This window comes from Carassius gibelio, chromosome B4 (assembly GCF_023724105.1).
Source record: "Carassius gibelio isolate Cgi1373 ecotype wild population from Czech Republic chromosome B4, carGib1.2-hapl.c, whole genome shotgun sequence".
Classification (NCBI taxonomy): Eukaryota; Metazoa; Chordata; class Actinopteri; order Cypriniformes; family Cyprinidae; genus Carassius; species Carassius gibelio.
Window position 1 is genome coordinate 2381131 of NC_068399.1, and position 12605 is coordinate 2393735.

General features: G+C 40.2%; 1 protein-coding gene and 1 long non-coding RNA gene across 5 annotated transcripts in view; both read left to right on the forward strand.

Annotated features, from left to right (window-relative positions):
* LOC127956069 (membrane-spanning 4-domains subfamily A member 4A) overlaps window positions 1-12605 on the forward strand; it is a 149398-nt gene that overhangs the window by 77766 nt on the left and 59027 nt on the right. For 2 of the 4 annotated variants that reach the window (XM_052553841.1, XM_052553840.1), the window contains exons 3-5: window positions 1226-1336; window positions 1430-1498; window positions 7975-8112. The exons of the other annotated variants lie outside the window; for them this stretch is intronic. In XM_052553841.1, coding sequence (XP_052409801.1) covers window positions 1226-1336; window positions 1430-1498; window positions 7975-8112 — 318 coding nt within the window. The remainder of the gene's footprint in view (window positions 1-1225; window positions 1337-1429; window positions 1499-7974; window positions 8113-12605) is intronic. 4 annotated transcript variants of the gene reach the window in all.
* Window positions 8119-12471, forward strand: LOC127956112 (uncharacterized). The gene is made up of 2 exons (XR_008153478.1): window positions 8119-9674; window positions 12321-12471. It is a non-coding gene; the product is annotated as an uncharacterized LOC127956112 (long non-coding RNA).

Here is a 12605-nt window from a genome sequence, read left to right on the forward strand (position 1 = left end):
CTTTTAAGTAATTACAGACTGCCACGCAACGTATTACAGTAGGCACAGGAACTGCAACCAGCATTACAGAGACCAACAAAGCGTCATGGAGCCTTACCGGTTATAGTGCAAGTGACTAATGCATTACATTTTTGATTAGTAACATACATTGCTAAGAATAATTTGGATATTGTTAAAAGTGATTTTCTCAATATTTACACTGGTTTTGTGGCCCAGGGTCACATATACATATTTTTTATTTGTGTATTTCATTATGAATAAATTCTAAACGAGGAGTGGTGCAAACATTTAAGGAATAGTTCACCCAAAAATGAAAATTTGATGTTTATCTGCTTAACCCCAGGGCATCCAAGATGTACGTGACTTTGTTTCTACAGTTGAACACAAACAGAGACTTTTAACTCAATCTGTTGCAGTCTGTCATTCCTGTAATTTAAGTGGATGGGAATCACGGCTTTGAGAGAGAGAAAATATGCACAAACAAAATCAAATTAAACCCTTCAGCTCATGATGATACATTGTGCATGAGGCGTCTTCTTGCTTTACTGCAGATCGCAGACTTATATGCGTCATGCTCCAGTTGAAGAAGAGGACGCGAACACGCTCAGAACAGTTCAGACATTGAGGTGAAAATCAGAGGTAAAAAACGATATAAATAATGCTAATTTTCTTGCACAGACCGATCGTTTTGTGTGTTCACACATCAGTGTATCATCACAAGCTGCAGGGTTTAATTTGTGTATGTTTTATGACTCTCAAAGCAGTGATTCCCATCCCCTTAAATTATAAGACTGACAGACTGCAACGGAAAAGATAAACATCAAATGTTCATTTTTGGGTGAACTATTCCTTTAATAAAATATACACAATATTTACTGAAGAATGAGACTTATTGTATTGGTGGCAGTGCAGGAAAGACACCATTATAAGATCAGGTTTATCAATTACAGAGTAAAATAGTAAAGTTTACAGTGTATCAGTCACAGAGAAGATAAAGGAGTTGCAAACTATCAAAAAATGTTAAAGTAATCAAATTTTGCACATCTGCAAATACAATGACATCCATACAATGCTAATTCCAATCTTGCAAAATATATTTTTGGGGATATTTTTCTAGTACAATCTTAAGTCCATAACTACAGCTGCCATATTGTATATTTTATATTGTTTCGCTTTATGAAAGCCTGTCATGCTACTCACACTTTCTGCGTTCTTTTTGTCACAGATGGTCCAGATAATGATTGGTCTGATGACTTCGCTGTTTGGCATTGTGTCTACAGTTTATGCTGAACCCATCTTTGTCTATAGTGGTATTCCTTTCTGGGGATCTCTCATCGTAAGAAACAATGATACAATAACGTTTTCTGTCTTTTATAATACAAGCTAAAGATTCCAGTGTAAGCCTCAATTTTGTCCTTTCTCTTCTCAGTACATTACCGCAGGCTCACTCTGCATTGCTGCAGAAAACAAAATTAATTCTCCCTCCAGATTTTGTTTGGTATGTACACAACCCTTATTACTGGGGTCTAAGCACAAGCTGGAAGTACAGAAATAGTGTTCTGTTGTGTTTTTACTGTTTTCCTAGAATGGTTTATACTGATTTATTTTTTTGTGTATCAATGACCATAATTCACAGTTTGATCTTCACATCCTGAATGCAACACCCACAATTAATGACCACTCTGGAGGCCTTTGCTGCCGTACATGCCATACCATGAGTACAAACGCAATGATATTATGCAGCACCTGAAAATAGTCCCCAGTATGGCATGTATGGCAGCAAAATTCCTTGATTTTTATGCCCAAATGAGAATATAGTTCCTAACAATTTGAGCCTAGAAAAATTTAGATTTGAGCCTAGAACTTTTCATTTTCCGTCAGTCTTAGTACACAATGTAACTACAGAAGAGTCAAGTTTTATATAGGAAAAATATCAAAACTCTTTGGTCATTTTTAAGCAAGATGCCAATGGTCTAATCAGATTCAATGATCAATGCTAAGCTAAGCAAAAAGTGCTACTGCCAGACCCGGAGATCAGCTGAATGGATTCAAAAATGGTAAAACTCAACTGTTTAACTCTAGTGGAGTTGGAAAATGAGCCCGTTTTCAAAAAATAGTGGATACAGAAATAGTGTTCCTCTTAGACCTGTTGTACTGCATTGTTTTTTTTTTTTTTTTACCTAAATTTCAATTAATCACAACATGAAAATTTGATACCAGCACATCCCTTCACTGGAGCATGCTCAGGGACTGGAGCCGACATTGGAGCGGACAACAGGCCTGAGAGTTGGGTGGCTGGTGGGCTTGGCTTTGAAGCAACAGGCGGACGTGACATAAGAGTGCCCGGCGGGCTGGTTCTAGATCAGGGCCGGATGCTCTCCAGACACCGGAGGATCCCTTCCCTGCACTTAGCCCTGTGGTGTCTGGGAGGTAAACGGGACGGTAGTAATTTCCCCCCGATCCAGAACAGCGAATTGATGGTGACATCGTTCAACGCCGTCACCTCGGTGAGCCACAGAATTCCCGGGCATACTCAACGAAAGGGAGATCTCTGTGGGCTAGGGCAGAGAACAGAGTGGCTACTTCCATGGCCATGTGGAGATAGCAGGGAAAACAAAAAACACTTTAAAAACAGGGAGAAGCGGCGCCGCATACTTTTGTAGGTCTAGTCTTTTGTCATGGTGCACCTACTGTGAGGAGACGTGGGTGAATCCAGAACAATCAGACTTTATTTACAAATACATGATGAACATGCATGTAGTACACAGGGATTGATGATTAAAACTAGATGCCAGACTCAGGAAAACACAGGGCTAATAAACACAGGCAAAGTAATCAGTATGAACTGAAACAGGTGGAGTAATTAATTAAAAACCATGGACACTAAAAAGGGAACACCTGAAATCAAAGAACACATTCAACACGAGGGAGACACTAGGTTTAGGGTACATATGTAACCCTCGTTCCCTTAAGGAGGGAACGGAGACGTTATGTCAGAAAGGGGGGACGTTACATCGCCCGAGAGCCAAATCACCTTCGAGTGGTAACAAAACAAGCCAATGGTCTGCGGGACTTGCTTCGCGAGCTCCGCCCGGGTATATAAGGAGCAGCGCAAGCAACTCGTATCCAAGTCTTCACTGAGAAGCCAAGCCCAGTGACCCGGCCGAAAGATACGAAGCTACGAAGAGACTTACTGTGGAAATACACATGTGGGATTGCCCAAAAAAGGGGAATCACAACACATGGAGGCACCTAGTCCCACACAGGGCTGACCAATAGGTCATGCATGCAAGTGCTGGACATCAAAAGTGCGGGAGGAGCCCACGTTCTGAACTGAGAAACAGTCCGTGGATTGGAATGGCGCAGCAAGCAGATTGACACCGAGCAGGTATTTACTGGCCCGAAGGGGCGAGTACCCGGGAGGACATAGGCTCTACACAGAGATTATAAAATCTTGCTAATGTGTTAGGTGTCGCCAAGCCTCGCAGCTCTAAAGATGTCTGTTAGCAAGGCACCATGCGCCAGCGCCCAGGAGGAGGCTACACTCCTAGTTGAATGAGCTCTCACCCCTAGGGGCATGGGAGTTCTTGAGCCTGATAAGCTAGGATAAAAGCATCCACTATCCAGTGGGATAACCTCTGCTTGGGGGCAGCCTTTCCCTTCTGCTGGGCTCCGTTATAAAGAGCTGGTATGAGGTCCTGATGCACTGAGCTCTGTCTACATAAGTGTGGAGCGCACGTACTGGACAGAGCCAGGGCTGGGTCTGCCTCCTCCAGGGGCAGTTCACCACCTGATCTCTAAAATGAGTGGTGGAAACTTTGGGCACGTATAGGCGAGGGTGTCAAGACAATGTGAGAGTTGGCCGGCCTGAATTCCAGACAGGCTTCGTAAACTGAAAATGCCTGCAGGTCCCCGACCCTCTTAACCAAAGCCAAAGCTGTCAGTAGCAGTCTTCAATGATAAAAACTTTAGCTCTACTGAGAGCAAGGGTTCGAAGGGAACCCTCTACAGTGCCGATAGAACAACTGCGATGTCCCAAGAGGGAACTTGATGAGGGCTATGCTGATTGAGCCTCCTGGTCCCTCTCAGGAACCTGATGACTAGATCATGATTCCCAAGAGACTTACCATCAACAGGGTCATGGTGAGCCGAAATGGCGGCAACATAGACCTTCAGGGTGGAAGGAGAAAGCCTTCGTTCCAGCCCTTCCTGACGAAAGGAAAGCACCGACTGGATCGGACATCTCCAGGGGTCTTCACAACGTGAAGAACACCAGGTAACTAAAAGGTTCCACTTCAAACCATGGCAGGTCTGGCAGACAAGGCTCTAGCCGATGTGATGGTAGCTACCAACTGAGGTGGCAAGGTACCTAAACCTTCCATGACCCATCCAGAACCCACAAATGTAGGTTCCAAAGATCGGGACACTGGTGCCAAATGCCCCCTTTCTGAGAAAGGTCTTTCTTCAAAGGAATTGGCCAGGGCAGGGCTGTTGCGAGGATTACAAGTTTGGGGAACCAGGTCCGGCAAGGGCAAAATGGCACAACCATGAGAACCTGCTCCTCGTCCTCCCTGATCTTGCATAACTTCTGTGCAAGAAGGCTCACTGGGGGAAACGCATACTTGCGCATGTCCCAAGAGGGAACTTGATGACAGAGCATCTGTGCCAAGGGTGCCCTCGGTCAGGGAGTAAAACAACTAGCACTGGAAATTTTCTGGCCAGGAACCTTACACAACATGCCCGTTACACCTTGCACCGCAGCCCGTGGCAGAGGCATCTGTTGACACAACAACATGTCGGGACACTGGTTCTAGGGGAACGCCAGCTCGTACAAATGAGAGGTCCAACCACTGGGTGAAGGTTTGGAGGCAGGCCGGAATGTCATTTGGAGTGTGCCCTGTTTCCATGCCCATCTTGGGACTTGGTCGTGAATCCAGTGCTGAAGCAGATTCATATGGAGCAACTCAAGCGGTATTACTGCATATCTGTACTGATATGCCTTTAACTCGAAAGCAAACCGAAGAAACATTCTGTGTCAAGGAAAAATGGAGACATGAAAGTATGCGTCCTTCAGGTTGATTGCTGCAAACCGATCCAATAGATGAATGCATTCGAAAATGCACTTTGTCGTTAGCATCTTGAACGGAAGTCTGTGAAGAGATCGGTTCAAGGCACGCAAGTCCAGGATTGGCCGTAACCCACCTGTTTTCTTGGGTACTATGAAGTAAGGGCTGAAAAGCCGGACTTCATGTCGTCTGGAGGGACCGGCTCTATCGCGCCGTTTGCCAGCAGGGTCGCGAACTCTGCACGCATGACAGCAGCATTCTTGCCCATCTGGGCGAAATTAATCGCGTAGCTGAGCCTGATCGTTCAGATGAGCCAGCGGGATGGCCTCGGGAGCTCTAGCCGGGCTCACAGAAATCGGGAACTACAGGCGTACCTACAGGCGTACATACATTGGGGCAGCGAGGCCCCGGCATGGGAGCCAATGCATCCCTTAGTGGGGGCGGAGTGTGAGCACTCGTCTGATTCTAGTGGCATAGAGGGCATGAGAAGGCAATGCGTCCTCGAGCTAGCTCTGCATGGAAACTGGCAAGGGGAGAGGGGAACGAGAGCAGCGAGGAAGCACTTCGCCAACTGTCGTCCGCAGCCTCTTAGGACCCCGAGATAGAGGAAACAGCTCTTTTAAGGGAGCTTTGGGTGGGCCAGTGGCGGAAAAAAAAGAAACCCTTGGCAGGTTTAGAGGAAGAGACGGCCTGTGCTGCCCTTCAGCGGCCATCTTCTCGCTGCAGCTGGGGTGAAGGCTGCTACTGTGGCCGAGCAGGAGTGGAGGAGACCTGGAAGACCGGGGAGTTGAGGAGTGGAGTCCAATCAGACTCCCTCATGTCTGCCAGGTTTAGCCACAGGTGGCGCTCCTGGACCACCAAGGTGGACATCACCTGACCCAAGGAGCGTGCAGTAACCTCCGTCGCCTGGAGAGTGAGTGGAGGTGCTCTGAGGACACAGTTGCATCACAATATAGCGCTCCATTGGGGGAATCCCAGCATATCCCTTGGCCACTCCGGCATCAAGGGCAGGGAAGGCGGAGGAAGCACCATAACATTTCGGGCAGTTGAGGATTCCACTCAAGCCTGATGCTTTCAGCTGCCCGGGAAAGCATGACCGTCAACTCGGGCTCAGACTCGGGTAACGCAAATTGGTCCTTCAGCTGTTCCTTATATGTACATGTCATTTTTTTTGCCTCTTGTTGCTACCTGTCCCAATTTTTTTGGAATGTGTAGCTCTCATGAAATCCAAAATGAGCCAATATTGGCTGGTATATACACCGGATATTTTGAGAATTCACGCCAAATTGCATCAAATTTGCATCTGTAGGAGGCGCTTCAACTCCTCAACAGTCAACACTGTAACTGTAGGATTGGCAATGTTGAAAATGAATATAAATCTTCACATGAAAATAATTATATCAAAACATGGCCACTACCAGCCAATCAAATTTCTAACTAATAACGTCAAGATGTGTCAAAAGTGCAGTTTTATCACACTTCACATACTTTTCTATGTGGGTCAAAGACGAGACATCACCATTTTGGTGTCCACATCAAATTAAGTTTCTAAAAGTAATTTTATATACGTAAAAAGAATTGTTAAATGCAAGCAAAGTCTAGTTTCATATTCCAAATAACTTTGGTCGAAGTAAAATGACTAAATATGGAGAAAATTATTTTCCCGAAGTAAATAAATTGTCATTCAGTGTGACGGTCTGGACTTTGATTTAACATTACATCTTTAAATAAACATTCAATTCCAAGTTAAAAAATACATCTGTTGTCTTGGCATTTTCAAATAAGTGTTGGCTGCGTTATATCAAAAGGACTATGTCTTATTGTTTTTTTTTTTATTAAATTAAATGTATGCATTTAGCAGACGCTTTTATCAAAAGCGGCTTACAGTGCATTCAGGCTATCAATTTTTACCTATCATGTGTTCCCGGGGAATTGAACCCCCAGCCTTGTGCTTGTTAACGCAATGCTCTACCACTTGAGCTACAGGAACACTAAACTTTTAAAGTTATGAAATAACCAGGGGACTTTTGTGCCAAAAATGCAGTTTGCCAGAGGTCATTCAGTGTAACAGGAACAAGAAGCCATTCTGAAATTATATAAAAACTGATAGTCATGCAGCAGTCTAAAGACTGTGTGGTACTGCAGGAGCAATGGTACTATTATCTCTATTTTTGGCAAACCGTCATTCAGAGTAACAAACTATGGTCATCCAGCATTCAGCATAACAGATATATTTATGTAAAAAAGAAACAATATACTTCTTCTGACCTTTACTGATTAAATTACTAAAAAGAATATGAGGTCATACTAAAAAAATTGTATATTTTAAATGACATTTACTTCCCTACAAAAACTTCTTGCTGACAAATGGGTAAAACCTAGTGGTTTGAAGGACATTAGCAAATTATAAAGATTTATTTATACTTTAAAGGGGGGGTGAAATGCTCATTTTCACTCAATATCCTGTTAATCTTGAGTACCTATAGAGTAGTACTGCATCCTTCATAACTCCAAAAAGTCTTTAGTTTTATTATATTCATAAGAGAAAGATAGTCTGTACCGATTTTTCCTGGAAAAACACGACCGGCTGGAGGCGTGGCGTGTGGGCGGAGCTAAAGAATCACGAGAATATTGTTAAACTGAATGACATTTTAGTGGGTGTCTTCTGTAAATTGTACTATAAAATGCATGATAGTCATTATTTTTCGTTTAGCAAAATATAAAGTTAAAGAGGACATATACTAATTCCTTGGGAGAGAAACTAAATTTAAAGCTGTATTACAATTTTATGTTTTTAGTGCTTGAAACACATTTCATCTTTGATCTATGTACATTTAAAATGCTAACACAATGTTTTAAAGTTCTTGCTAATTTATTAATCTGTTTTGTGTGCTTTTTCTGCCTATAGATGAATGCTTCACTGGGAATGAACGTTTTCAGTACGATAACTGCAGGCATTGCCATTATTTTACTTTCACTAGATTTTCTTATAGGGCGATACCATTACTGCAGTTATTCTTCCTGTCCTTCAGGGGCAATGTATGAGGTATGTCATCAACTTTTATATTCACAATTAACATCAAATTGTGTAAAAATGGAAATGTTATTTAATATTTACAGTAAGATCACTGTGTGGTCAGTATACAAGCCTTAATCAGCACTCCTCTGTTCACAGTTTTTATCTGGCATTTCAGAAGTAGTTTATAGATCATTTATAATAAAATAAGTCATTGACATTATACGTTAATTGTAAACTGAGTCCAGTTTGACCTATCAGGGTCAGATTTGCTAACAGCTTGTGCCAGTGAAAACCCTCTTTTGGTGTTAAAAACTTCTGTCAACATTAACTAAAGGGCAGTTATTTCAGGGCTAATGTTACTGCATGCATGTATTTTTAAGAGTTTCACTTTCAGGCACAAAATTATTTAAATGATGGTAGATTCTGGACTGCTGAGCTTTGTTTGTACAAGTGCAAACAGGGGACGTCCCCTGGACGTTCTGAACATCCACTTAGGTACACAGTACGTCCGCTTTTTAATGATTGCTGGTGGACATTCGGAGGAAGTCCGTGTTTGGTCCTCTTTTTGATGTTCGCTGGTGTACGTTCAGAGGATGTCCATATTTGTTCCTTTTTTGGACGTTCAGAGGACATTTGTCCGAGCCAGTGTGCGAACGTTCCACTTTTGTCACTCATCTGCCATTTCCATTCCAACACTTTTTTTTTTAAAGATTAACTGCCTTTTTTTCAAGGTATTGTTAGATGCCACTGTTTCCTGTCATAGCTATGCAAAGATTTGATTCCAAAAACAGTATCATAGCTATTAAACTATATCTTATGATTTTAAATCTGTATTTAACCTCAGAAAGATTGCAAAGTAAAAAGAGATGCTAAAGTCCTATTTTGAGGTGGTTGTAATTTACAATTAAATTATCATAATCTTAATTCAAGTGAAGAAGGATTCTGAAAGTCTGAAAGTAATCAGTGTTGAGTACCACTGTAACATTAACCCTGCCTGCTTTAAATGATTAAATTGATATAATTAACATTTAAAAACAATAGAAATTTGGAAAAGTAATCTTTAACCTATAACATTTACAAAGTAACCTTCCCAACACTGGACCTGACACCTTGCAACTCGGACAAAGAGAGTTGACAGAATTAAACTAAAATATAAACTCATATTGGATCTTAAAGGGTTTCATTGCCTAAAACAAAATCATTAAAAAAAAAAAAAAAAAAAAAACGTAACAGAATGCATAAAACAAATATATTTTTGGATTTGCAGATTGATATTATTTTTCTTTACCATATAGATTTGAATACATTGTAAAATAAAGTTAATGTTAAATTAATAATTTTCATTTGGAAAAAAGAAAATAGGAGTAACTTCTGTAATGAAAAATGTCATTAAATCAGGGGTCTGTTTTCAGCATTTAATCATCAAAATCATGATGCCTTTCAATAATATAATTGAACATATAGCTTCAATTAGGTTCATGCATGAATGAAGAAAATAAGGTTAGATCCCAGGAGCTCTACTAGAATGTTCTAGAGTGATGAATGCAGCCAAGGAAAACATGAAGAAAAGAAAGTGGAAAATAACACAGGTAAGACAAATAATTTAATTGTTTTCATTTACGTATTAAATGGTTTATTCGTGCTATATAAATAAACCAGGGGCGGACTGGGACCAAAAAGTGGCCCTGGACCTTTTGGCCCACAGCAACCCACCACATCATAGCATCCGCAGCGATTTGATGTCATTTATTAATTTATTATTTAAGTAAACAATTTGGGGATTTTAACCAATAGGGCAACTGATCCAAAAAAAACCCATGCGTGCAATAGCTGTACATTTAGCGACTCATAGTGAGCGATACATGCTCATCACAACACAAAAATTATCCTAGAACTCACACTTTTCATTCAGTTAGCAGATCCATACGAATCGTGCATGAAACAGAAATGTTTAAACTCAAACGATAGCTTTATGTGCTTTACAGGTGAACTTGAAATCTTTATTCGTTCGAGATGTTCAATAATAGATCATCGTTGACTTGGTAATACAAGTTCATGATCTGATTTGTGCACAGATGATTCTTTTGAGTCAAGCTTTTAAAATAATATTTTATTTTGTTTAACAAAACCAGTGTGGAAACCAATGGTTCACAAACTAAATAGATCTTGCAGGGCACGTAAAATCCGTGTAATAGACCCGCCCTGGGGCTATTATGTTTTCCAGTCGGGCTCCAAAATATATCACCACCCTGCCCGACGGGTATCTTGAACAGTGATGTAAAATTCCAAACTTTATTCACGTTCTTCACTCGCTTGAAGTGGTGAAACGGGTCGTAGTTGATCGTTTGCAATTGCAATTGCGCATTCGGAGCAAAAAAAACTAGTTCAAAGCACGCGCTGAGAGCAGCATTTCAGACAATGCGCTTACACAGAATTGATTCATCTTTTGTGTATCGTAACTTCTGAGTGAACACATACAAACAAAATTATCTCAAAATAATTATCTCTGCAAGTATTGTCGTAAACAGTCAGTTATGTTTTAAGTCAATGTATACAGTGGCCTGCTGCTCAGAGAAATTTGTTGTACCGGATAAATCTGTCTCTCTCTCTCTATGTAAATTAATTAGACGACGTGAAAGGGGGCGTGTTTCAAGAGACACAATGGAGTAGACCAAACTTAACAAGGAGGGAGGGCAAAACGCTCATGCAAACAAAACAGTTTTTCCCATGCTAAACATTATTTAATGTATCTGCATTACTGTAAGGATAGTTTTAGTGTTGGGGTAGGTGTAGACTTTAATAAAAATGTAATCTAATTGGTAGAAAATAATATTTATTGTTGATTTCCTGTAGCTTTATCCCTTCTAGTTACAACCGCGAATATAACACATAATTACTGTATTTGCATTACTGTAAGGGTATGATTAGGGTTGTGGTAGGTGTAGACATTAATAAACAATAACTTTACAGTAGCATTTTTCGTTGTCGAATTGTACTAACTACTACTACTTCTACTACTCAGCTTAAAACACATCTCTTCCATCTTTATTTGACCCTCTAACTTTAACACTCACTATTCTAATTCTATTCTTTACAAAATCTAACTACCTTTCTAATCTTTTTGTATTCTATTTTCTTTTCATTTATTATGCAATTGTATATGTGTGTGTGTGTGTAAAGACCTCTAACTAGCTTGCTCTATTCTTTTATTTTTAATTCTATCTGTTTTCTTTTTATCCATAGCAACGCTCAGCCGCTAATGACAGTTAACGGTCATCTGGTGATTTCCTCAGACACTGCCTTAAGTTTTCAGTATTTATTATTTTATATTATTAGACATTATAGCTACCGTAACTACTGTTTGTCTCCTAATGCTTACATTTACATTACATTTACATTTATTCATTTAGCAGACACTTTTATCCAAAGCGACTTACAGATGAAGACAGTGGAAGCAATCAAAAACAACAAAAAGAGCAATGATATATAAGTGCTATAACAAGCCTCAGTTAGGTTAATACAATACACGTAGCATGGGATTTTAACTAATATAATAAATAAAAAGAAAACAGAATAAAAAATAAAAGAATAGAGCAAGCTAGTTAGAGGTCTTATACACACACACACACACACACACACAAACACCCACACACACATAATTGCATAATAAATGAAAAGAAAATAGAATACAAAAAGATTAGAAAGGTAGTTAGATTTTTTAAAGAATAGAATTAGAATAGTGAGTGTTAAAGTTAGAGGGTCAAATAAAGATGGAAGAGATGTGTTTTAAGCCGATTCTTGACGATGGCTAAGGACTCAGCTGCTCGGATTGAGTTGTTGAGGTCATTCCACCAGAAGGGAACATTTAATTTAAAAGTCCGTAAAAGTGATTAAGTTTACCTTTTTAAACGTTTGCTGAAGTTGTCCCATGCGGCTGCTGACATTAGGCTATGTGAAGACTTTCTAAACTAACATTAGCTTGTAAAGCTGAAATGACTAAACGTATATAATACTGGCAGATATTGAACTTAAATATTTAATTTCCATATGGTAAAAAAACACACACTGTATTTTTGCCTATATGGGGCAAAAAGGCTTATGTCCGCAAAATTTTGGACGGCTTGGTCTAAATCCAAACTGTCAACAGTCTTTACAAATCTTTTGTCAAGAATAAACGATAGTCCTATACATATAAAATCATAACACCACCAAATGTGTTCATTTTGTTGTTTTAGGTTAGAAGACAATGGGAAGAAATGCCATCGACTAACCACAGCTGACAACCAGAGACACATGGACACACACACACACACACACACACACACGAAAAGAGCACTGCAACTTTACAATTGTTCAATTAAAATAAACTTATTTTGCTTCATACAACGAGTCTGTTGTCTTTGTTAAAGTACAATGAAATGACATTTAGAGGATTTAAAGTGTAAGTCCCCCAAACGTCCCGAATGGCCGCTGCACGTCCTGTGAACATCCCGTGAATGACCGGAGGATGTTTTCGTGAA